The following is a 25789-nucleotide window of genomic DNA, read 5'->3' on the forward strand; positions in this document are numbered from 1 at the left end:
GGAAACACATTGTGGAGTCCTGCCCCCTTTCTCTGAAGACACAGCTACTCGAGAACCACATTGCTGAGGTAACAGAGACAATTTATTCATCAAACCAGGATGTGAATAATTAGAACAGGTGGTTTGGTTGCACAGTATGCCCATGAATCTGCAAAGAGTGCCAGTAGGGGCTAATTCTAGAGAAGGCTGAAGAGAGAGAGAGAGTGTGTGTGTGTGTGTGTGTGTGTGTGTATGTGTGTGTGTGTGTGTGTGTGTGTGTGTGAGATGGAGTACCGCTCTCGCCAGGCCCACAGAGTTCCCCCTTTGCTGCCACCCAACCCCAGTTCTGGGTTGGCTAAGCCCTCAGCATGGGCCCTTTTTCTCATATCTCCTTATTCCACACAGGTCCCACCTTCGCTCTATTCCCTGGTCATGGCTCTAGCTGAGTCTTTTTTTATTCTCCACCTCAACTGTTACAACAACTTCCACATGGCTTCCCCACCATCTCTCTCCCTACTTCTCTGAGCTCTCTGACAGTGGTCACCACAGCCACGTTCAGAGCCCTATGTTCACACCTCAACTGCCCCCATTGTACAGAAAAAAGTGCAAACCACTTAAGACCTTGGCCCACAAATCCAACCCTTCAGTCACAAGGTCTTCACATTTCCCAAACTGGAGACTCTCATCCAATGGAATGACCACCCTTCCTTCAAAAGTTCTTGAATCAAAGGTTGCCTGGGAATGCTGCCCAGGAAGACATCAGTGATCCCCAGTGCCTTCCATTCCCCAACGTTAAACTAACTGTGGGTCATTATCCTAGCCCTCTGGGCCGCACTCTGGGGCTCTTTGCACCATCTTTCCTTCAGGGTTGAGGGCTGTGCTGTCTAACATAGCAACCACAAGCCAGCCCCATATGGCTATTTGAATTAATTAAAATTAAAAACTCAGTTTCTCAGTCATATTTCAAGAGCACAAGAGCCAGATATGGCTAGTGGCTAACAACTGACCAGTACAGAGTAGAGCTTTTCCATCACTGCAGAAAGTTCTATTGGACAGTGCTGCTCTAGAGAGTCTTGGTGGGGAGTTACCAAAGGATAGAGGTCTTACCCTCTTTCAGGCAACCCTTCCAAAGTTTCAAACTCAGTACTCATTCCTAACATGTAAGTCCGACTAGTTTAACTAAAAATGAGTAAGGAGACGTGGCTAGAGACAGGGTTAGGCGCAGACATAGGAGGGAGAAGACAATGGGAAGGCCCTTCTGTCAGAAACACAAAGAGGTTTTCCCAGCAGTCAATAGTTTTACAATAAAAAACATGTCAGAGATGCTCAGCATCATCAGTCATAAAGGAAATGCAAATTAGAACCACAATAAGATACCACTACACACTTACCAAATGGTTAAAATTTTAAAAAGTGACAACATCAAGTGCTGACAAGGATGAGAGCAACTGGAACTCTCATGTATTGCTGGTGGGAATACAAAATAGCATAGCCATTTGGAAAAGTTATGCAGTTTCTTTGAAGTTAAACTAAACACTTGTAAGACCCAGCAATCCTACTCTTAGTTACATGTCAAAGACAAATAAAAACATATGTCTATACTAGGACCTATAAATGAGTGCTTATTACAACTTTTATTCAGAATAGTCCCAAGCTGGCAACAATCCCATTGTCCATCAGCTGGTGAAGGAATGAACTGATTGTGGTATATCCATCTGAGGGATGACTACTCAGAAGTAAAAGGAACGACTGCTGATACATGCAGCAGTGCTGATGAAACTCAAAATCATTATGCCAAGTGGAGTAAGTCAGCCACAAAAAGCTACTTTACTGTATGATTTCATTTATATGACAGTCCGGTGGAGACAAAACCATAGGGTGAGAAATCAGATCAGTAGTTGTCAGGGGTAACGTGATGGAGGGGATGGTAGAGATTGATGACAAAGGAAACTTTTGGGGGAGATGGAAGTGCTCTCTTTGTATTCTGAAAACACTCGAAAAGAATGAATTTTATCACATGTAAATTATACCTCAATAAACCTGACTTTAAACACACACACACACACCTCGAGCGCAGACGTTGGTAGTTATAAGAACTTTCTCTTTTCCATCCCGAAACCTCTGGATGATGGAAGCTCGTTGATCCACAGTCAGCTCCCCACTTAACAAAGACACCTGGTGTCCATCCTGCATCATCTCCACAGTTAACCATTTAGCATTTCGACGAGTCTGTGTGAAGAAACAGAAGCCACTGCAACATCCCACGTGAAAGCAGTCTGGCTGTGTCTGCGAGTGCTTACGGATGTAGATGGGAGCCTTGTCGGGGAGCAGGGGAGGCTGCAGAGGACTTTTCGCTTTGCCTCTCCCTCCATCCTAGAGGAACTTTATGATATGTGGCATGGGATTCACCCTTTCTTGAGCTTCAAAGGGTCATGTTCTCCCAACCTGTCAGAGCTTTGGCTTTTTCACTTGTGAAATGGAGCTAGGAATGCCCCACCTGCCTCACAGGTGAAAATGATAGGAAGGGATCCAAGAGCACTTTATATGTTCCAAGCACCTGCCGAAATCCTTCATATATTGTGGTCATTTGCTTTTCACTGCAATTCAATGAAATAGCTACCTAATTTCATTTGAAAAATTATAAAACAACCCCCTCCCCAAAACAAAACAAAACTAAGAAGGTTAAGTTGCCCAAGCTTTCATAATCAGACAGCGGCAAAGCTGGTTTTTTAAAAAAAATACTACAAATATGTCTATAATACTGCCCATAGGGCAGGTAGGCACTTTTCTAGTGCAGGGATATGGAAGTAAATAAACTAGATGAGATTCTGTTTCTATGGAGCTCACGGTGTGCATGCGGCAGTGAGAAAGCACAACAAAAACAATGAATATGAAAAATGTCAGAGAGCAGCCATGAGTGATATACAAAGAATAGCAACAGGGGTGTTGACAGCAAGTAACTGAGTGGCTACTATACTCTCAGTAAGTTAGGAATAGAAGAGAACATCCTTAGCCTGATAAAGGGCATGGGGAAAAACTCTATAAAAACATCAACCCACATGGGGAAATGTTAGAAGCAGGTCCTTTAAAATATGGACTAAGATGTGGGAGGCCACTCTAGCAGCCTGTTGAAGTGCCTACCCTATTATTAACCTTTCTAAATGTCCTTCATTAAATACTCATTTTATGCAGAGTTGTTTTGAAGATGCAACTGGATAACGTACAAAAAGCATTGAGCACAGTCCTGGCTCTATGGCACTAATGGATATTAAGGTCCCGCTGCCTCTGTCTGCTGGTGAAGCCGGGCACGGTAAGACAAATCTCAGCATACTCTACCTGGCAGAAGATGATGGCCTGGCCAATGGTGATGCTGCCGTAAATGTTGCACAGAGCCTGGTATTTGTCTTTTCTGTCCTCACACAGCACGTAGTACTGTTGGATGTTGTTCAGGGTCAGCTCTTCTTTACGCAACTTGATGACATTAGGGTCAGGAATGATCCTCTCTGCAAACTGCCACACACAGTCCTCAAAAGTTGCTGAGAAGAGGAGCATCTGGCATTCCGAGGGCAATGCTCTGCAGACAATGCGTAGAGGCACTAATCATCCAACTGCCCTCCCAGGCACTCCTCTGTGGAGGCAGCCAGGAGCACCTCGATGCCCACAGCCCTCAGTGGCTCTACAGGCATCTGCCCCAAAGGGCAGCCTGAAATGATACACCATGCCCGCAGGGAAAGACCCACCTGCCCCGCTCCTCCCTGTCATCAAGAATTTAGAAAAATACTTGAACTGCATATGGGTCTCAAGAGTTAAGTGTCTGGAGATATTCTGGAAAGTCTGAAGTTTCTCCTGCCAAATTTCTCCTTAAAAGAGGCATAAGCATAGAGCCAGAGTGTTAGTCTGGATAATGTCTATGTTTATAATCTCATGAAGGTAGACAAGGAAGAAGAAAATAGAGGTTACTAATTCAAGGGGCAAGTGTTAATAGTTCTCAGGAGGGAAAGAACAACAGCTGCCACTAAGTTTATTTGGAAGAGAAAGAACTTGGATATAAACCAAGTGTGGAGCAAAAGGGGAAAGAAAATGCAGTAACTAAATGTGCACTGAATCCATAATGAAATAGGGTTAATTTATGCAGAGTTAAAAAAAATAGCTAAGACGAATCTACAGAGTCAGCAGTCAGGACAGTGGTTAATCATGGGGAAGTGTGGGGCTAGTTACAAGAAAGGGGCTGTAAGGGGGCTTCTGGGTACTGGTGAAGTTCTGTTTCTTGGCCTGGGTGGTTGTTTCATTGGCAAGTGGTCTCTTTGTGATAACTGGTCCATTTCTCTGTACATATTTTCTTTATATCAATAAAAAAAGTTTAATTGGTAATAAATGAGAGAGACCAGAGAGGGATATCACCTCTTTTGTGAGAAAGTGTCCTTAGAAGAATAAGCTGTTAGTACTAAGAAGGGGTGGTAGGGGCAGCTAGTCCAGTGAACCCCAAACATTGGTTGACTGAAGCCTGGGGCCTGGACTGCCAGAGAGCTTTTTGAAATAACAGCCTGATAGACTTCTAGTCAACTGTAGCAGACATGCATATGCACAGGTGGTACTTCAGCTTCCCACATCCTACTCATGTGACTACAGACAGATTAAAAAAAAAAGACGTAAATCCACAAAAATACGGAGAAGAGGAAACTGGTGGACAAGATATTTCAGTACATTTCTGAAGATGGCAAGCAGTCTGAGGGCCTCTTGGACTGGCAAAAATAATGAAAACATAAAGGGGTTTAAAGGGTGGAGGCAGTGGGGAAGTATAAGCCGGAAGGACAATGAAGAGCAGCAGGGAAATGAGCAGTTAGGACAGCAGAACCAGGAATAAGGGATGCCTTTGCAGATTACCTCTGGATACGAATACTCTGATCTGCGAATCCCTGTGTGTCGATCATCACATCTGCTTCATCCAGTACAAACACACGAATCTTAGTCAAATCAATTAATTTTCGCTTGAAACACCAATCTAGGACAGTTCCAGGAGTGCCAACTATGATCTGTTTGGTGATATCGGTGCCTCTGGGAACTAGAGGGAAAGAGTTTCTAAGTGGCCCTTCAGCTGCACACAATCTCTCTCTCTCAGTCCAATACCGGGCACTGACTGCCACCTAGACACATAGGCAAACACACAGTTCATGATGATTTGCTAAGTATTAACTCTGAAGGTCACTGTGGTTTTTGATGTTGCAGAGTTTTAGGATAAATTCCTGAGTTTCTAGGTTTATGGTCACATAATATTGTTGTGCATCTCAGTTTGCCCCAAGGCTATTTAAAAAGCCAAGAAGCAGCAATCCCACTGTCCTAAAGAAATACGGGCATGGAAGTGAGGAAACCCAAAAACATTCCCCAAACAGAAAACAACTGAAATGTCCAGCAATAAGCCAAATTAAATAAATGACAGAATAGCATGCACTTATTCAAACGAATGAGGTGGGGCTATATGTACCGATAGAAAAAGACATCAGAAACTTCTGGATTTTTGAACAGTGTGAAAAAATGCTCCCATTTTTTGTAAAACACCCTCCAATGAAAACAAAGTGTTTGTGTGCACAGGCACATTCCACTGGGTTTGAATAAGCTAAAAAAAAAAAAAAAGCCTGTTACTAGTACTATAGTTTTCTTTGGCAATAGGTTTTTGGAAGACAAGGAAGACCAACTTTCAATTTTATCCTTCTAAATTTCTGCATTTTAAAGTTTTTTTTTTATTATAAGCATGTATACCTTAATGAAAAAACTGAAGAATAAAAGCAGTTCTGAACCCCCTGAGTCTCAACAGAAAAGACCGTGCAAAGACTTCCTCTTCCAAGAGGGACCACTCATGCAGTACACATTTCCTCCATCCTGATTCAGTGCCAGGTGTGTGCATGGTGCTTTAACTAAATCATCTCCTTCCATTTTAATAACATATGATATCATATAAAACCACATAATAATAACACGACCTAGGGTGCTATCATTTCCCCAATTTTAGAGATGAGCAAACAGAGAAGTTACATAATGTGCTTGCTATTGGTGAAGTCAGGATTTCAAAAACAAGCCAGGACTGAGTTACTGGTACATACTTTCATTCCCTCGAATGGCACACATCACTTGAATGTCCACACAGAACTTTCCCATCCTTTCGACCACACGGCCAGTTTGCAGAGCCAATTCATAGGTAGGGGCCAGGCAGAGGCACTGCGAGGAGGAGAAAAGGGGAAGAGAAAGGTTCCCTTGAGTCATCTTCCAAATGTGAAGTACAATTAGCATATGGACAGAGAGAGGCATGGGAATGAAATGGGAGAGTCTGGGTGAATAAAATTTGAAGGCTGAGCCATCTGTGGTGGATGTTGGGTATAGGTACAGGAGAGGCTGAAGGCTGGAGAAGCAGCTGCCTTTTCCATATTCCTTTCTAAAGGGCTATGAAGAAATACAAGTTACCAGTCAACCTTTTGGTGAAGAAAAGTGGGATGTCGGCAAGTTGAGAATCAGTAAGAAGGAATGCAAGGCAAATTACAGCTTAAGCCTACTCCACCTCACTTTCTCCCTGCTACTAAAATCTGCCTATTTCCAGGATATGCCCTGCTTGCTCCAATTATATTCAGGGGTACATAAACACCCCTGCCAGAAAAATATTCCCTTAAACTCTTTCATTTGTTACTTCTATCCTCCCTTCCCTCTACCCCTCCCCCCCATTGTGGTTGTTGATGAATTACAATAATGTTGGGCAAAACTGAGGATATTTAATGCATTTATGTGCTTTGGTTAGGGATCTCTGGGAGAGAGCAAAAGGAAACACTGCTGAATGGTAAAAGTAGTCTCTGCCTGCATTTCTCAACATCTGTTCAAACACAGCTTTTCCTGTAGAGTTTTCATTGAGAATATCAAACCCCAAATATAAATGTTCTTGAATCACCCACATCTACAGTTTGTCTTGCTGACCAGACTAGACTGTAAGCTACCGGAGAATATCCTCATGTTACCCACACCTCAGTTGCACAGCTGACACTCAGAAGCTGGTACAGCAAAGAGCTGATGAGTACACTTTGGAGAAGGAAGGAGAGATTACTAGATACTTTCCATGAGTGGAAACTGGACCAGGAGAATGGTGAGCTTGGTTCCAGTATTTGTAGAGCCACTCTCTGACCATGTGGCCTCAGGTAAGACACTTCTCTCTCCAAGCCCGTTCCCTCCTTTGCTAAACATTTAAGGCAGATGGGATGATCTTCTAGTCCTCAGAGTAGATGATTCTTACTGGGGAATGCTTACTTCATGCCTGGCACATCTTGATGTACCTTATTTCATTCCATCCTCACAAGAACCCCTTGAGGCAAATATTTCTTTTCTTCTGCCATTTATATTACTTGGTGCTTACTGTGTGGTTTCTATGAGGCAGGCAGTGTGCTAGCTGTTAGGATCCAGGAGGAAAAGAACTACGACCCATGCTTTTAGGGGTGTTCTCTCCATTTTATGGGCAAGGAACCCAAAATTTGAGAGATTTAGTAACATAGCCGAAGACAATCAGCCAGTAAGTGGAGAAGGTGGAGTTGGGAGCAGTTAGATTACAAAGTCTGCGCTTTCGGTCACCGCACATGCTGTTGCCCAGTGCTCTATGATTTTATGAAAGAATGTCTACTTGCTACTAAAATATCACTGTCACTTGAAGTAGTCCGATTGCTCTCTGTCTTTCCTTACCTGTGGGAACAATTCCGAGGTATTAACTCTGCTTAGCATTGCCAAGACAAATGCAGCTGTTTTTCCTGTTCCAGACTGGCTCTGTGCTATGAGGTTCTGGGGTCTGTAGACAGAAAGGAGACCACTGGGCATAAACTGAATACAAGATCCTGGGCTTAAATTAAAAATAAGAGTGTAAAAACAGCCAGGTTGGAATACCACTACCCTGGAAACTCACGGATGTGCCAACATCATTGGGAGAGCCATCTCTTGGATTTTGGATGGTCTGTTAAACCCCATTGCATAGATTCCTTTTAGTAACTCTTTCTTTCTGTCAAAAAAAAATGTTTTTTAATCAAGCATTTAAAGCCTGTGATTGGTCAGTAGCCTCAGAAACTTACACTTGAAAGATCCATTTCTAAATTAAGCTATGTTGTAACTGAGCTTAAAAGTGACATTAAAAAAAAATGTACCATCCGTACCTCAGATCTAAAACATACAATTATGCCTGTATAGCTGGAGCACTAAAATATCGAGCTCTGTCAAAAATCAGCCTAGGCTAAGGACGGTGGTGACAGCCTAAGGCTGAACTTTCTGTTGAATGATGCAAACAAGGAGGAATGCATTTGATAAAAGAAGAATATCCACTTGCCAAGACAACTGTTTTCCCCACAAGCAGAAAGCTAAATGAGTGTTACTGTTTAATTCCTTTTAAGGAAGAACAAACACTTTTTAAATGGGAATTTTCTAATGAAGAAAATTTTATTAAGGCATTCTTATACCAGTTTTCTCTAGGAGCAGAACATAATATCCTCTTAATTCTGGGTATTATTAAATGCATCTTTCCTGGAGTCTCATGATAGAGGTCAGAAATGAATAAAGTGAAGGGGTCAGAACATTTCTACCCCTCAGAGCCATTCGTACAGATTACTCACTCGATAGATTACTGGAAGCCTTTTAATCATAGGTAGACTTCCCCAAACATTTAGCAAATGCCTAAGCATTGGGGTTTTGGAGTTTTACCACCTTCAACAGAAGTATGTATTGGTATTTCTGTTAAAAGACAATTTTCTTAACACCAAATGATGTGTCCCTAGGGAATGCAAACACATTTGGGAAAGTTATTGCTTTAATAACATCTGAAACAAAATATAATTAGGATGGTTAGCTATCTCCCTCACCAGAGGAAACTATTAACAGCAAGAGGAAATTATTTTTTCATCAAAAATGCCCTCAATCGACTGGAGAGCCCAGGTATCCTAGTGATTTTCTTTGAGCTTTATTTTAACAAACTGCAAAATGTGTACATACCATTTTAATACTGAACATTAGAACACAAAGAAGATTCTGTTGTTTTTTTTTAATATTATCAGATTAATCTGTTCTTACACTGTGCTTTCCAGTATTTTCCCACACTGAAAGATAAAAATACTCACAGCCGTAGCTCTTCAAATGTTTTCACCGAGTACAGTGGAGAGCTGGGATCTTTTTGTAAGACTTCAACTCTGTGACTGGATTCCACTAAGGACTGCCGAATTAACTTGTTTAAGAGGGAATTAGCTGCCAAATCCACTAGAAAAGCAAACACAAAAAACAGGTTGCTTCAAGGGAGAAATCAAGCCCCTAAGTGACATCTAACCAGCTGCTCCCTCCATTCTGGGTTGTATATCAAGCAATTGTACCTACCCTCTTCTTTCTTCTAAAGACATATAGCACTCAGAATTCTTTCTTTTAGGAGGATCCAGTTTCTTACATTCTGATGCTATATACAGCTTCTAACCTTGAGCAAACCTACATCCATCTCCACAAGACCTAATTTTTCCTCGACAGTTGAAAAATCCTTAACCCACTCCTGCATATTCCCTTTCAACTGCTTTTCAAGAAATATGCCCCATTCCTAGTTTAGCCTTTCTTCTGGTATTCATTCACAACTGATAAAGAAAAAAGAAGCAGACAGTTCTTTTTCAATTGAGATTGATACTATTCACTCACATTGTGAAAAAGTGAGGATTAACTGAAAACAGAATGCTAGCAGAGACATGCAAACGATTTATCTCCTACCTACCCACATCATCTTCATCATCTTCTTTGGCATTATTCATAGAACTATCTAGAAGGATGGAAGAGAAACAATAAATGTAATGATAAATGCTCAGCAGAAACATAAAGCAGAAACATTACTCAACTCCTTGCTTCAGCTCCGCGGTGCACAGACAGGGGATCACATAGTGGAGGGGTGGATAAAAAAATCCAGAAGGCTGAGGAGGGCCTTGAATGCTAAATCAAGAGGCCAAGGGTAGTTTCAGCTGGCAGGGACATGAGGAAGGCAATGTTTTCTAATTAACCGAGAGCAGGCCTATTTACTTTACCCAACAACACTCACCTACGTTCACGTTCGGGATTGCAGTAGTTTTAAGAGCCCGAAGGTTCTTTCTGGGATGGATGAGGTTTGAAAACTATTGAAACACACAAGTTCAACCAATATTAGGAAATAAAGCATCAAGCTGCTCAATGCTCCCCTAGCCGGAACTGGAACGGATGAAAGGAAGACAAGCCCAGGACTTTGTTTCTTTTGCAATTATAGGTATTAATTTTTTTTTTCAGGAATGGGTCTCCTGTATGAATTATCCTTAAACTGGAGAAGACTTTCTGCTGCCCTTGTATATAAAGTTCCACTTTATTAGGTCTCTTAGTTCCAATGTGGGAAGTACTTGGGGAGACACAGGTTCATGGTACCCACAAGGGATGATGGAAAACACATTGGCAGACAGAAAAACAGATGATAATCAAGGCTTTAAGTACAAATTAGGGGAGTCGAAAGCTCTGGGCTTGAGTTCGGACCACCAGTTAATTTCTCTCTCCAAGCTTCCAGGAGCTTTCGTGCTTTCATTTTGCCCTTTCAAACCAAAGATCTTGTTTCTCTAGGAGTGTCCTCTCCCAAATTCTTCCCACATCTTCACACCCCCACTCCCATTTGACACAGCCCCGACGCTAGGCGGGCTTTCCCTTCCTTCACCAGCACATTTCCCTCTGGAAGTTCCTGTTCTAGCCTGTGTCCCTTTGCCCTCCCCGGTCAGTGGCGGTTACGTGGCTGTTCAGCCGCTCGTTCTCCGCTGCCCCGGCGTCGCCATCCCAAAATAACGACGCCATAGCTCCAATCGCTGCTCCCGCCCCCAGCACGTGCTTCCACTTCATGCGCGAGGAAGCGCCCGGCCCCACACGGTGGCCAATGCGCTCTGTCGGAGGGGCAGGCGTCAGCCCACGCGACCGCCGCGACGCAGTGCGCAGGCGCTGGGGTTTGAGGCGGCGGCGGCGGCGCCCGCGGCGGCGGGAGAGGGAGGCGAGTGGGAGGCCAGAGGAGGGAGGGGGAGAGGAACTCTTGTGTGGACCCGCCAGGTTTGGGGTGGGCCAATCCCCCGTCCGCACCCGGGAGGGGGCGCAACGACAGTGACTTTCTCCTACTGCTGACCTCAGCCAACCGCGTGGGACTCTGAGCGAAAGCAGCAGGTGTACTGACCCGAGAGTCCCCACCTTCCCCAGCTTCCCCACCCACTACCCAGACCATGTGTCGGGTGCTGAGGCCGTGTCCGCGTTTACCCCGGCATGAGGCGTGCGAATTACATAGTGAAGGGACAAAATGGGCGAGTCTGACCCGACAGATGAGTTCGAGCGCGAAAGTTGGGGAAAGGGAGCAAAGTTATTCCAGTTCTAATTGCTATTCCTGTTCCCAGGTATCTGTGATGTTCCCACATATCTGCTCATTTTAATTTTTATTCCCAGAGGTGGCCCCTGCTTAGAGCAGGCTCCAGGGGACTCTTGTTCTCCTTGCGTGGTACAAACTTTCCCTCCTTTTGCAACTGCATAATCCAGGGTAGATCCCTAATGACTGCTAAATTTGGCCAAAATAATACGATTTTTTCAGTCTTCTAAGTGGAATCCTTTTGAGTCAGTGTCTCCGGGCGAGGTGGCGGTGGTGGCGGTACGAAACGCAGAACCCCCCAGCCATGACCTCTCCGTGGTGCTGAAGCAAAGCTCCCCAGGCGCTGTTCCGTCACTCTCCGGCACCTCTAAGTTGCTTTGAGATGATCGTATTTCTTTTCAGCTTTTTACATTTGGATTCTAATCGTGTTTTTTTTATCGCTCAAGGATAGCTTTCTACTCATTTAACTAGGTACAGAATTCGGGCCAGGATCTTTAATCTCTAGATCTTCGTATAAGGATACCAGGCAGTTGAAAAACGACGTCTATTCTATTATTTTAACGCAGCGCTAAGGTTTCTCCTATATGTTCTTTTTGTACTACCACAGCCTCCAGAGACTTCCTCGTCGAGGTTGAAGAAACGGTGGCGGGAATAGAAGGCGTCTGGTAGGGTCGGGGGCCCGTCCTGCACCCGGTGCTTTCTTAACTACGTTTCCTGCGGAGGCGGACTATATCTCCCATGAGGCCGCGGGGCGCGCGTGACGACGCAGGGTGACAGCTTCCGGTCTTGTAAAGCTGCATGGCCGAATGCCGGAAGGTAGGTATGTGTTTTTTTTTATTTTTAAATTATTACTGGGTCCTACAAAGAGAAATGAACAAATAGCTGAATGATTATCTTTTTACTTCCCTTCCCCATTTCAGGAAGGCGCCGTGGGACGTCGCTTAAGTCACGTAGTTTTGTGACTGGTACTTTCTGGGGCATCTGGCAGAAATGCCTAACAGTAGGGGCTTAATTCCCTGCTTCAGCAGAGGCTTAGAGGGCTCTTGGACTGTGGAGATAAGTCTCTGTTGCCCAGTTAGAATTCTGTTTGCTCATAAAATAAACGCTGGTAGAGGGAGATCCGGATCCCAGTAGTATGGTGGGCAAGAGGGAGGCATGGCGACAGTTCTCAAATTGTTTGGAGGGTTGACTTACAGGCCCCAGTTGGTTGTATTAGTGATTGTAGTGCGTGTCTCCGGTCCTTTGGACATTGCCTCTCCCCTTACCCTTCTTAAGATAAAGTTTATCGCGAGAAATGCTCTTTCTACCACTCTGCTGTTTTCTAATCTTTTTGAGATTTTTTTAATAAAAAAAAATATATACGGAACCACTGATGGTGACTTTCTACTGTAAATGCTTACCGCACGTTTGAATTTCCTCCTTGTGATTTGGCATCCCCCTGATTGGTGTTATCTTAGGAATCACTCTGCACATCACCCTACAAGAGAGTACAAGAGAAAGGTGTACTGGAGACCACAATATACTGAGTCAGGAGTTTTGGGCTCAAGTCCTGTTTTTTCACAGATCTGTTATGTGACCAGGCCAGCCCTTCTATGCTAGTTTTTTATAGTCAGAGTTTAAGTTGGTAATCATCTTGGAAACGTTTTGATCTGCTGATATTGGGCTTTAACATCTGTATATCAAGAGTATTAAAAAAGGTAAATCACTGAAGAGTTTTGCTGTGGGCAAAAAATGCCATATAGCTAATTAAAAAAAAAACAAAAAACAAATTACTTCTGATTCCACTACCCAGAGTTAACACTGTGATCATTGTGCTTTGTGTGTTGATAATGGGTATATGACTAAGATCAAACCCTATTAGCTTGCAACCTGTTTCACTTAATTTGCATCTTTCTATAGCATTTCTGGTGACTAGTATTCTTATGTTTAACCACTTCACTAGTGATATTAAGTTTAGTTTTCACTTATTTGCAGTGAACATATCCTACATCTTTTTTTTTTTTAACGTGGTTAGGCATGGGGAATTGAACCCCGGTCTCTGGCATGGCAGGTGAGAACTCTGCCTGGTGAGCCACTGTGGTCTGCCTATACATCTTTTTGAGTAACTGGTTGTTGTATTTCCTGATGCCCGCTAATGTAATTGGGTGAATGTATGAAATATATGGCTTTATTCTGGAGCGAAGGTATTTTAGGAAACTGTAGCTGTCCAGGTTGAGGTCATTCATTTTTATGTTAAACAGCTGTTTTTCCTTGAACATTCCTTTTATGTTAAACAGCAAACTGTTTCTACTGTATTTTTGGCTTCATATGCTAAAACAGGCAAATTCTACAATTTAATGTTATTATTGGATTAGGAGCATCAAGAACTGATAATTCCAATTTCAGGTGAGCGGAATTAAGTGTTTTTGGTCAGTGGTAAAAAGGTCAGATTCATTTGGGATTTTATTTTTGCATCTGATTCAAGATGTTAAGTGATTTGGAGTTCTAGTGCAGCATCCAAGCAGGCTTCAAGATGCAGCATAATTCTCAGGGCAAAATACAAAGGGCATCACATTCCAGAAGTGTCAATCAGAGGCAGTAATTCTGAAACAAAATTTAGGTTGGAATCCTACATGCCATATGGTGCTGTTATTGGGCATTGATTAGAAAGTATTTAACACAGCTTTCTGCATTTTCTGTACATTATTCCTTTAATAATGGGAGTCAGTTTATACTGTTATCCTTTTTCCCTTCTTTTAGGACTGTGTGTGTAAACAGCAGGTTTTTGTTCTTTCACTTTGCTTCTCACTCCTTCAGTGGTGAGTGTGCTGTCTGATGGGTAGTACAGATGGAAGCAGAGTCATAGAGCTGGTTTTAGATCATCACATATCTTACTTTGGTAAATAGAATTGAGTAAAAAGTCAAGCTCATGAATTTCTAAAAGTTTTTATTTAGTAAATTTAACACATAGTAACTTTAAAGCATACAGATAAAAACACAGCAATTTACACTGGCTAAAGGAAACAGGTTATAGAACAGAAATGGTATTTACTGACATTGCTTACTAAATCTGACAAAATCCCAGGATTGTTTCTCTTTCTCTGGCATGATTCCTTTCAGTTGCTGAACTTGAGAGTGGTAATTTGGAAGGTAAGTGGTATCTGATACCACTTGATGTATAGCTAGGAAAGACCAATAACAGGTGAAGTCCTTACTCTGTAATGTTCCACAGGTTTTTAAAGTCAGTCATTTTTATTTAAAAAGAGAGATTTAAAAAACCATGTTATCCCAATCCTGTGAAAGGACAGAGACAGGTAAAAAAGATTTAAGAAGGAGAAAGAGGGAAGGGAAACTTCCTAGGCATGATACCATTTGCAAGGTCACAACGAATACCCCAGCGAAGGGCAGATCTTTTCTTCTCAGTTGGTACTAGATAATTGTTTGGAACATATATGTGCTGAGGCTTGGATTGGGGTTCTGCTCGACACAGCATCTGCTCTCGGATACCCCAGCGTAGTTCCTTCCTATGATCTTCACCAGGTAACCGCATTGAGTCCCAGTCTCGTTTGTACTCAAAGTACCGGGCTACCCGGTCTACTTTACCCCGATTTCGGTTTATCTGGTCCAGCCTTGGGAGAATGAAGGACTTAGGACGGCTGGCAACAATGAGGTCTTGTTCATAAGCTGGAGGGCCCATTCCTTCTCTCCGTAGATAGCAGATGAGCTGATCTTCTTGAGAAATTCCTTGGTATTCACGTGGTAGATTACATTTTTGTGAAGACTCCCTATCTTCTTGCAACTGCAGATTCATCAGCCTTTGTCTTAAGTCCCAGAGATCTATGTCACTTTCTGTACCAGATTCTGATTCACTGACAATTGACTCATCTGTCACTAATACTTCCCCACCTGGCTTTCTACGCAGCACCTTTCTCTTCATTACTGGCTTTCGGAGTCTGTGGGAGGCCTCTGAAGCTATTTCTGAAGGGACACTACTTTCCACATGTGGGCAGTGCTTTTGCACAGGAAGAGCAGGTCGCTTCCCTGGAGTTACTGAAGCTTTACTGTAGGGATCATACTGGATAGATGAGACTTCTCTCCTAACATCTCCCTCACCCTGCCCTGCACAGATTTGGGTAAAAGTGGTAGTAGCCATTAACATTCGTTCTTCTGGATCCATATTGGTCCATGTTTGTCCATCAGGTCCTATGATTTCCTCCACTGATTCCCCTACACTGTAGGATCTTCTGCAAGATAAAACATTGATCAATTATTCATAAATTGTTTATTCCCTTGTCTAGTGCTTTTTAGCAGTCAAATGGAAAAAGGATGGCTAAGGCAACTGTAATAAGTACTACTGTAGAGATTAGTATAAGGTAGTATGAGAACACTTTGGAGGGGCATTAACTAAGCTCTGAGGAATCTATTAACTGTTTTCATTTCCACTCTCTTTCCATTCATTTCTACTTTCTGTTTCCTGGTAGTTCTTATCACCTTCAGTAGCTCATAGGACAAGACAAGTGAGTTCTGGCATAGGGATAACTCAAGACTGTATGATATGGGGCAGTGCTCAGTGTACATCTGTGCAACACTGAGAGGGCCCTTTTACATACTGGGCATTGCTCTGTGTGTGTTACATTTATTAATTCATGTAATCCCCACAATCCTGGGATAGGTACTCTTATCTCTGTTTTTCAGAGGAGTTACATGAGACACAGAGAGGTTAATTAATATGCCTAAGGGTACACAGCTAGTGGAGCTGGAACTCTAAGGCAGTCTGGCTTCAGAGTCCTTGCTCTTAATCATAAGAGTAATCTAATTTATAAAATACACACACACACACACAAATCACAAGAGTAGTATTTCACTCATAAACTAGATGTGTGTATGTAAATATATGTGTGTGTATACACACATACATGTACATACACACTCCCTTGGCTAACTTAGGTACTTTTAATGCATCTTTAATTGCCAGCCAGACTAAATCTCCTTATACTGGGAAGAGCAAATTAGTACTCAAACCAACCAAACACCCAGGGCTAGTTTTATGACTGGGTCCAAGACAGATATTTATTGCCCACTGTTTTCTTGTTTCTCTATTTTTCTTTTTAAACTGAAAAACTAATACATGCATATTTTAGCAGGGATTCCCACTTTCCCCACCAACTTTCATTCCTCAATAGCAATTTCTTATGATCGCTCCAGAAATTTTCCATGTTCCTCTGTACATACATGAGCATGTTATACAACTCTTCTGAACCTTAAAGATAATCTTGGTGATCCAGCAAATGTAGACTTTGCTTTGTTTCAAGTTGCATAGAACCCATTGTATGGATGCACTATAATTTATTTAGCCAGTTTCTAACTGATGATATTTAGTTTTTAAAACTAATGTTACATTGAATATCTTAAAAGTTTTTACATACTTGTGCAACATAACTGTAGGTTAAATTTCTAGAAATAGAAAGGCTGGGTTAAGAGGTGTGTGTGTTCAACTTTGATAACTATGTCAAAATGCCCTCTAAAGAACTTGCACTAACAGTGTATCAGAGTGCTTGTTTCTCTATTCCCTCTCCAATATGGTGCTGTATCATCAAACTTCCTTACTTTTGCAGCCAGTTTGGTGAAAAATAGTTCATATAAATTTAAATTTCTTTAAAAATTAAGCATCTTTTTTTTTTTTTCCTTTTTGTGTGAAATTCTTGTTGTTCTTTGCCCATTTACTACTTGGCATTGTAACAAAAAAAATATCAAAGTAATTAGCCATTTACCATCATTAAATTTTTTATTTTTAGTCACTTTTTTTTGGCTTTCTAGTTGCTGGTTTTCTTGCTTACAAGTGCCTTTCCCATCCCAACTTTATAAGAAAAAAGCTATTCTGTGTTTTCTTTTCTTTCATAGCTTTTTTTTTTTTAAAAAAAAACAACATTTAAAATACCCATTAGGTACAGAAACTCAAAAGACAAAGAACTAAATGAGCTACCTAGACTTATGTACCATTGTTGGCCTTAGAACAGATGTGGAGATTATCTTCTATAACCAAAGTAACCATCAGTCATAGGTTGTTTGGACTTTCCCAATTTTAAGGACACAGTAGTTGTCCTCAGATTATTGAAATATCCCATGAATTTCAACATTAATATTTCAATGACATTATCCAGACTGACTTTTAGAAACTCTTTGAGGTACAGAAATCCTTTATTAGGACATGCATTAATTTGAATTTAGAAAATTATCATTGAAGCAATGATACTTTAATTACCTTCTTTCTGCCATCAAGACTGCTTAAAGTAGGAAAAATCTTGTCTCCAGGTTCTACTTCCAAAGTGAAGAAGTATAATAATTGATAGGTAGTTTTCTTCAATTAGTCTAGCTTCTACTGCACCACCTTTAAGATAAAACTGAGTATCAGAGAGAACATAAAAGCCATTTATTTTATCTGAAATATTGGAAAGTGATAAAACTCAGAGTTGAAATATGTATTCCAAATAAAAAGATCTTTTGGGTAGAAAAAATGGACAAATAAAATGAGAAACCAAAAGGAAATGTTTGGGGAAAAATATGAATATAATTAGCTCTCAGTTATTTTGTCTAATGAGGAATACAGAAATGAAATCTACATTTTGTGTGTGTGTTGGTTTTTTTTTGAGCATGGGCAGGCTCCAGGAATAGCTGATGATTTTTGATGCTACTTTGCTTTTCCCCTGTGCCATACAGGATGGAAAAGAATAATACACAAAGTGGATAACCAATCATATTAATTAGCTTAATGCATATACCTCCCGGGCAGATATGAAAGTCTGTATTCTCTGGGTATTAAGTTCTAGGTACAATTGATTCAAGCATAATGGAATCATATTGATGATATTAACACTGCCAAAGGAATCAGCACTGAAACTGCAGTCTTGTTGTTCTCTTTTCAGGTAGGGTGGACCTCTGTTGATTAATTTATTCCTGGGGTTATCATGGCTGAAAATGACATAGACAGAAACCAGACTGAGGAACTCCTAAAAAGAGTACAAGAACTGGAGCAGGAGGTGCAAAGGCTTAAAAAGGAACAGACCAACAATAAGAACTCAAACAGTAGAGAAGATTCTTCTGGAGTTGGAAAAGCTAAGCGTGCATTTGATTTTAGTGCTCATGGCCAAAGACATGTAGCCCTGAGAATAGCCTATCTGGGCTGGGGATACCAGGGCTTTGCCAGTCAGGAAAACACAAACAATACCATTGAAGAGAAACTGTTTGAGGCTCTAATCAAGACTCGACTGGTAGAAAGCAGACAGACATCCAGCTATCACCGATGTGGACGAACAGACAAAGGAGTTAGTGCCTTTGGACAGGTAAGGGCCAGTATACTGTTTCTCAAAGCAATACTAAGGTATTCTAGGTATACGTACTGAGAATTCAGGTTCGTTATCTCTCTGACTCACAATATCTTTCTCTAATTCCACAGGTGATTTCTCTTGACCTTCGTTCACACTTTCCAAGGGACTGGGATTCTGAGTATTTGAATTTGAAAGATAAAGTCAATAATGCTGCTAAAGAGATCCGTTATACCCACATTCTTAACCGAGTGCTTCCTCCAGACATCCGTATACTGGCCTGGGCTCCTGTAGAACCGAGCTTCAGTGCTAGATTCAGCTGTCTTGAACGGACTTACCGCTATTTTTTCCCTCGTGCTGATTTAGATATTGTAGCCATGAATTATGCAGCTCAGAAGTATGTTGGCACACATGATTTCAGGAACTTGTGTAAAATGGATGTGGCCAATGGAGTGATTAATTTTCAGAGGACTATTCTGTCTGCACGAGTACTGCTAGTGGACCAAAGCCTGGGTGAGGAGAGATGGCAAGAACCTTTCCAGTTATGTCAGTTTGAAGTGACTGGCCAGGCATTCCTTTATCATCAAGTCCGCTGCATGATGGCCATCCTCTTTCTGATTGGCCAGGGAATGGAGAAACCAGAGATTATTGATGAGCTGCTAAACATAGAGAAAAATCCCCAGAAGCCTCAATACAGGTAAGTTTAAAAAAATAAAAAAACACAGCTATCGTCCTTAGAATGATTTTTACTTAGCTGTTATTTATATGATATACATATCTTCTCTACTGTGAATGCCTAAATAACTAAGTCACTGATTCTGTCTTCATGAAACTTTCAATCTAAACTGAAGAGTTTAACTTGTAGAATGTTATGAACATATAGGCGGGAGTAGTATCTTTTAATTATCCTCTCTCATTGTTCCTCTCATTAGTTAAGGAAACAGGTGTTTGGACTAGGCCCTTTAAATAAAAGAACATTCATTTTTTACATCTTTACATTTTTCTGTTTTTGAATTAAGGTTCTAGTGAACTTAAAGCAAGCAATCAACTGTATTAGATATTGCTTTTGTATATTACTGAGTAGTATTCAATACTACTGTATTTTTGAATCTTTCCTAGCTTTCAGCTTCTAAAATGATAATAAAGGGCAGAAAGAATAGTCAAGCATTTCTTTTGAGAGGTTGAGGTCAAATAGGTACCAATAATTCACTCCTAAGCAGTGAAATCTAGTTTTTAAGGCATTCTGTACAAACTTGGAATTCCATTAACAAGCTTGAAAAATATAACAAGCTTCTTTTAATTTTACAGCAATATGGTGGAGCCACGTCACTTCTAAGTAACTTGTTACTGTTAAGATTTACCCTAAAATAGATCAAGTTGAACAATTCATGGTTTGCTGTTTTTTTTTCCTTTTAATTATAAAACTGTTCAAGGTTAGGGATGATGTTGTTTTAGCTATTAGATATTCAATATTGATATTAATAGTTCCTGATCCCCACTCTCCCCAACCCAGCTAACCTTCAGGTTTTTTTGTTTTTATTTTAGTTTTGGTGGATAGCTTCCATGTATTCTCATAACCCGTTTTTTCTTCTATCTCTTTTTCTAGTATGGCTGTAGAATTTCCTCTTGTTTTATATGATTGTAAGTTTGAAAATGTCAAATGGATCTATGACCCGGAGGTTCAGGAGTTCAATATTACTCACCTACAACAACTATGGGCTAATCATGCTGTTAAGACTCACATGTTGTATAGTATGATTCAAGGACTGGACTCTGTTGCAGTACCCTCTGGGACAGGTATGACAGGGAAATTTAGGGATAAAATTATTCACCAGAATCAAATTTAGGGTTGTGGGTGGAGGTAGTTTGGAGACAATTCTGTTGTGATAAAGTACCCATGTAATGCTTTTGTATATTATAGGACCAAAAGTGGATGGAGCGATAGAGTGGAGAAATGTTAAGCCCCGTGTCATAAAGCAGACTAGTGCCTTTGTAGAAGGAATGAAAATGCGCACATATAAGTCCCTAATGGATCGTCCTAAATGCCAGGGATTGGAATCCCGGATCCAGCATTTTGTACGTAGGGGACGCATCGAGCATCCACATTTATTCCATGAAGAAGAAATAAAAGCCAAGAGAGACTGTAATGACACACAAGAGGAAGAAAATACTATTTTGGACAAACCAAGGAAGAGGATCTGTGTTGATACAGAAATTAAAAGCATCATTTAACCACTAGGATCTAGGGGTGACAACCAGCTAGTGGTAGGTGGGTAAGAAGGAAATATAAAAAAATATTTACTGTAAAGAAGTCCTGGAAACTCAGATAGCAAGAAGCAATGGTAAAATGGAGATGTATTCAGTACACCCCAGAAACCCATATTTGTATTCAAATTCACTAAAGCTTGATCCTGAAAGTGTCAAATTTGTTTTACTGGCCATCCTCCCACCTTTTTTTTTTTTTAAAGCAAATGAACCTGTTCATTTGAATTCTCAAAAAGAAGCTTGCCCAAGTGTCTTATTTTTCAAGACAAAAGTTTAAATTTTAAAATATTAAATTCAGTCAATTAAATATCTGTTAAACTGGTCTAGTGCTAGGCATGATGCTACCTGGAGGGGACCTAACTGAGTAAGGCACAGCTTCTCTTCTTACAAAGCATAATACTGCAGTGCAGTTTAGCACAGTCTTGGCAACCTTCTTCTGTAACAGAGTGTAAATATTATAGGCTTTGTGAGCTATATATGTGGTCTCTTTTATATTCTTCTAAAACTCTTTATAAATGTAAAAGCCATTGTTAGCTTATGGGCTGCACAAGAACAGACCCTGGGCTATAGTTTGCCAACCCCTGGTCTAGAGATTTAAGAAAGGCTCTTATAAAAAATAGATATCTAAGCTAAATCTTGCAGAACAAATGGAGCCAATTAAAGTGAGAATAATGAACTGGTGCTTTAAGTGTGTCTTAAGGCAGAAGATGCTGTTCATATAAGGGCTAGATATTATAGCATGTGCATTCAGGGAAATGTAAAAACATTTGTATGGTTTGAGTGGGGAGTGACAAGAAAGGTAAGTAAGGCATGCTGCCTTGTAGGGCTTCCTTAAAAAGCTTAGGTTTAATCTCAAGGGGCAGCTGGGGAAAAAATTTAAAAGCCAGGTAAAATTGTGTAGCAAAAATACTGCTCTGGGTATCCTGCAGATTGAAAGGACAAGCCTGGAAGCAGTGAAGCCAATTAAGAGGCTGTTAGCGTAATCAAGGCAATTTATGATGATGGTCTATACTATATTTGTTATGAGGAGACTAGAGAGAGGCAGATGAATTTGAGATTAAGGAAGCAGATGCAGGGCAGGCCATGGTGGCTCAGCAGGCAGACTTCTTGCCTGCCATGCTGGAGACCTGGATTCAATTCCTGGTGCCTGCCCATGCAAAAAAAAAGAAAGGAAGCAGAAGCAATGGGATTTGGTGGTTGAATAGAGAATTCAACAAGGGAGGATTTCAGGATAACTCCTGGCTTTCAGATTTAAGCAGCAGTGGTTAGTACCACATATATACAGTACCACATAGGTCTTTGCTTGTTCTCAAAGTTGATAAATAACCCTCAAAATATTACTTATAAATCCCAATATTCAAAAGCGCTCCAGGTTCTCTTAAATAATGCATTGTCCTTTGCAGCAATAAACAACTAAACATTAAAGTAAATAGACTCACACCTGCCTCAATAACTTTTACCATTGCATTGGTAACACAAACACATTTGTAATTATACCATACCTTTATGAGATCCAAAGTTTTATTTACCCACCAATAAATGCTTGGTTTGTTCCTAACTATGTTCAGAACTTCAGGGTATACAAATATGGTTTCCTATCCTCAAGCTGCTAGTTAAAATATATAATTAATATATGGAAAAGTTAGAAATAACACTAATTTATAAATTGTAATGTGATGTTTCATAAATGCCACATAAACTTAATGGGTGGACTTCAGAAATAATAAGAATTCAATGAAAGATTTCCAGGTTGAGGAGCTAAAACAGCATAAGCAATGAGTAAGGAAGAGGCATAGTGTAATAGCTTTGCATTTTAACAGAATAGGAACCAGAAAATACCCCCATGTTAGAGATGGAGAAATAGTGGTACAAAAAAAAATAAGTCAGTTGCATGATCCTGGTCTTCTAGATTTTCATTCATGCCATAGTTTTTTGGGGGCCTGATGTGCCAACATTTGAGTGTTCTTAAAATATCACTGCTGGGATCTGTTTTTAGTGTAAGCACTAAGCATGCAAGAGTATCCTTACCTAAACATTTAAGGACAAGGCCCCAAATATATTATCTTTTTCAACTTAACTTCCTACCTTATTTCAATGTATCTTGATTGGAATTAGTATTTAAGTTAAAGAAAAGGACAGAGTTTAAGAAATCACTCATGTTTAAAAGCTCTAAAAAGAATGATAAGATGAAAAGCAGTAACTGCTTTCCTTGGATATTCTGTAGAAGGAAAGGAATTAGAGAATCAGGGTCTTAGATACTTTAATTCTATCAAAAGTTGACTAGGTTATGCCATCAAATATAGAAAGTGACATTATTTTTGTATTTTTGTAGAAAAATACAAAATGATTTTTGTATTTTTGTAGAAAAATACAAAATCATGATAGATGGAGCAAGTGAGAAGCCCCCAAATGTAAAAATACCCAATAATCCCTGACTGACTAAATGTTAGAAGAAAGTAAAATAGGGCTTAAATCCTACTTTCATTTGAAAAATGAAAGGAACTTATTTCAATAAGCTGTGAAGTTTAAATGATAATATATATGATGGAGCTTCCTGAGTATAAATACATTTCAGTGCTTATGCAATACAAAACCATCTACTGAAAAAAGATGGACATAGAAGAAAAATGGGACAGAAATGAAGTAGGAATCTATTTGGGCTCAGGGATCTTTGTCACTAAAGCCTAAAAAGGTTTTTCTTTTTTTAACAGCAACTATATACATATACTACTTATATAGTGATTAATGTATTATTTCTGTTGCATTTAAATTATGGCACACCCACTTTTTTCTTGAACGTGTGAACATAGGTATTTGCTCCTAGTAAAAACTTTAAAGAACTCTATGAACAAATACTATTTATAAAGGTAAAGCCATATATGTTTTTAAACAATCTTAAGCCATATAGAAATGCCTTTTTATTTTTAAGGTATCCTGCCCCTTCAGCTTTCCAGGTAACAATCTGGTTTATTTTTTCCAGTTCTCTAGTCTGTCTTCCTAAGATTGTATTACTTATTACTGTAAATACAGAATAAGGTCCACAGATGACTTACCTCTCTTTGTTTTTACTATAAAGACATGATAATCCTTTGTTACTTAGAGGGAAAACTTTCACATAGAAGCTAAAGAGCTTATATGTTGTAGATAAATACAGATAGCATTAACCAAAAGGCCCAACGGTATCTTTGTTTCAAAAATCTTAAGTGACTCAGTGTCCCAGGTATACCTAGTTGAGACTGAAAGGATTCTGAGTGTGGGAGGAGGGGAGGATTTTAAACTAGAATAGAGGGCCTTGCATGTGGAGTTAGATTCTAACTATTATTTATAACCAATTTCTCTACAAGTGTACTTTGGAGTTAAGCATGCAGTTCAAAGAATTCACAGTATTAAAATCAAATACCCTACCCAAGAGGAAAAGACACTGTAATCAAGGTTTAAGAGGCAACAAAAATGGGAGACAACTGGGAACTGGGGGATTAGGGGTGATATTTTGAAATCACTAATCCAAATTCCTCTCATAAAGCCATAAAGTCACATCAGTGGAATAATAGGGAAAAGACAAACAGATATACCATTAAGAATTAATGACTGAAAAACAGAAAAGTTTAATTTCAATGCAATTAAAAAACATCAAGATAGCCTTTAGATTGGGGATTTTTGACTACCTAGTGCTGGTCATTGTGGAGAAATAATCACCCTCATATTCTGTGAGTGTGGGATATCAATCTTTCTAGTGGGCAGTTTAGCAATTATACCATAATTCTAAGGCATAATCCATTTCCAGAGGATTGGGTAAATATATGGTACAGTACAGCCTGTACAGCCACGTTCTGTAACAGATATTATTCATCCACTAAAAATGAGAATACACATTTACAGATAACATTGAGAAATGTTCCTAATAGATTACTACTTTTTAACCAACATACTGCCATTAATAATGTACAATTAAATGTATTTTGTATAGTAATGTAAACATAACGTATATTCATAATGGGTATATTTGAAATAAGTTAGCACAAATGTGATCAATGCTTTTTGGTGGTTATCTGTGGCTGTTGGAATTTCGATTTGTTTCTTTATACGATTTACCATAGCATGGATTTATATCTAAAAGCAATACGATTGCATAATTTCTATAATCAGAAAACAGGACAACGTGTTTTTTCAATTTTACACCCAATTCTCACTCATTAGAGAAACAGCTTCCTGTGTTGTCTGTGCTACAACCAGAATCCACCAAAGGTGAGGCTACTTTCCTCTTTCTAACAAGGACAAAAGAGACAACAATCTCCACCATCTGGCCTCAAGCCTCCAGGGAACTCGGTTCCTTTCTGGGCATCTGTCCCCCTGCCCGCAGCCTCCACCTCGGCCCCAAAGGCTCCACCCCTGGGCGCTGTGACCTCGAAGGGCGGCTCCCATGGGCTATCAGCGCTGGTTGTGACCTCGGGATCCGGAGCACCTTCCACCCGCAGCCCAGTTTACCCGCGGCCCTGGGAAACTATGGTCTGGATTTATCGGAGGCGCCAAGGCTGGGGTCGGCGCGGCGGGGACAAGTCTGTACCATTCAGGACTAGGCCGCCGCAGGCGGTGGGGGCGGACCGCGGCCCTGGGTGACGGGCGGCCCTTAGGTTCCCTTGTACCACCTTGTCTTTGACTCGTCGGAGCTTACCCAACCATCCGAGGCCGGCGTCGCTCCCCCAGTGCCGCTGCGGGGTTCGGTTAGCGTCCAGCAGCTCACGAACATTCACGGCAGGCTCTCGCGCCAGGGAGACGGTTAACAGCCCACCTCCGAGGTTTAAATCGGCAGGGCGAACCAACGCCCTCGTCCCCGCCCATCAGCCCTCTTATTGGT

General features: G+C 40.7%; 3 protein-coding genes across 8 annotated transcripts in view; 1 reads left to right on the forward strand and 2 right to left on the reverse strand.

Moving 5' to 3' along the window:
• DDX25 (DEAD-box helicase 25) overlaps positions 1-25667 on the reverse strand; it is a 28325-nt gene extending 2658 nt beyond the window's left edge. The window contains exons 1-10 of one of the 4 annotated variants that reach the window (XM_077112510.1): positions 25607-25667; positions 12769-12845; positions 9734-9778; positions 9105-9240; positions 7907-7999; positions 7690-7792; positions 6078-6192; positions 4864-5041; positions 3316-3553; positions 2046-2208 (exon numbers count right to left, since the gene is read on the reverse strand). In XM_077112510.1, the coding sequence (XP_076968625.1) occupies positions 2046-2208; positions 3316-3553; positions 4864-5041; positions 6078-6192; positions 7690-7792; positions 7907-7999; positions 9105-9240; positions 9734-9778; positions 12769-12845; positions 25607-25614 (1156 nt within the window). In that variant the 5' untranslated portion in view covers positions 25615-25667. Of the gene's footprint in view, positions 1-2045; positions 2209-3315; positions 3554-4863; positions 5042-6077; positions 6193-7689; positions 7793-7906; positions 8000-9104; positions 9241-9733; positions 9779-10051; positions 10125-10684; positions 10731-10755; positions 10896-12768; positions 12846-25606 lie in introns of those variants that run through there. The other 3 variants (XM_077112509.1, XM_077112511.1, XM_077112512.1) reach the window with 3 other exon arrangements.
• On the forward strand, positions 15-21094 carry PUS3 (pseudouridine synthase 3). Of its 3 annotated transcripts, none has more exons than XM_077112513.1 (6): positions 15-68; positions 11976-12188; positions 18271-18687; positions 18801-19366; positions 20276-20466; positions 20591-21094. In XM_077112513.1, the coding sequence occupies exons 3-6, from the start codon at positions 18313-18315 to the stop codon at positions 20899-20901; spliced, it is 1443 nt and encodes a 480-aa protein (XP_076968628.1). In that variant the 5' UTR covers positions 15-68; positions 11976-12188; positions 18271-18312; the 3' UTR covers positions 20902-21094. The 3 variants fall into 3 exon arrangements, with proteins under 3 accessions (XP_076968628.1, XP_076968629.1, XP_076968630.1); XM_077112514.1 differs by having other exon boundaries at positions 11976-12184; XM_077112515.1 differs by lacking the exon at positions 18271-18687 and having other exon boundaries at positions 11976-12184.
• HYLS1 (HYLS1 centriolar and ciliogenesis associated) lies at positions 14278-25718 on the reverse strand. Its single transcript, XM_077112516.1, has 3 exons — positions 25607-25718; positions 17610-17735; positions 14278-15591 (listed from the first exon to the last, which is right to left on the reverse strand). The coding sequence occupies exons 2-3, from the start codon at positions 17621-17623 to the stop codon at positions 14673-14675; spliced, it is 933 nt and encodes a 310-aa protein (XP_076968631.1). The 5' UTR covers positions 17624-17735; positions 25607-25718; the 3' UTR covers positions 14278-14672.
• Between the last annotated feature and the right edge of the window lie 71 nt (positions 25719-25789).

This window comes from Tamandua tetradactyla, chromosome 8 (assembly GCF_023851605.1).
Source record: "Tamandua tetradactyla isolate mTamTet1 chromosome 8, mTamTet1.pri, whole genome shotgun sequence".
Lineage (NCBI taxonomy): Eukaryota > Metazoa > Chordata > Mammalia > Pilosa > Myrmecophagidae > Tamandua > Tamandua tetradactyla.

What these genes read in the sequence shown, in the direction of transcription:
- PUS3 (XM_077112513.1), top strand. Translation starts at nt 18,313, where the DNA reads ATGGCTGAAAATGACATAGACAGAAACCAGACTGAGGAACTCCTAAAA. An exon ending in GAGTTAGTGCCTTTGGACAG is followed by an intron (nt 18,688 to 18,800) that starts GTAAGGGCCAGT and finishes CTAATTCCACAG; the next exon opens with GTGATTTCTCTTGACCTTCG. An exon ending in CCCCAGAAGCCTCAATACAG is followed by an intron (nt 19,367 to 20,275) that starts GTAAGTTTAAAA and finishes CTCTTTTTCTAG; the next exon opens with TATGGCTGTAGAATTTCCTC.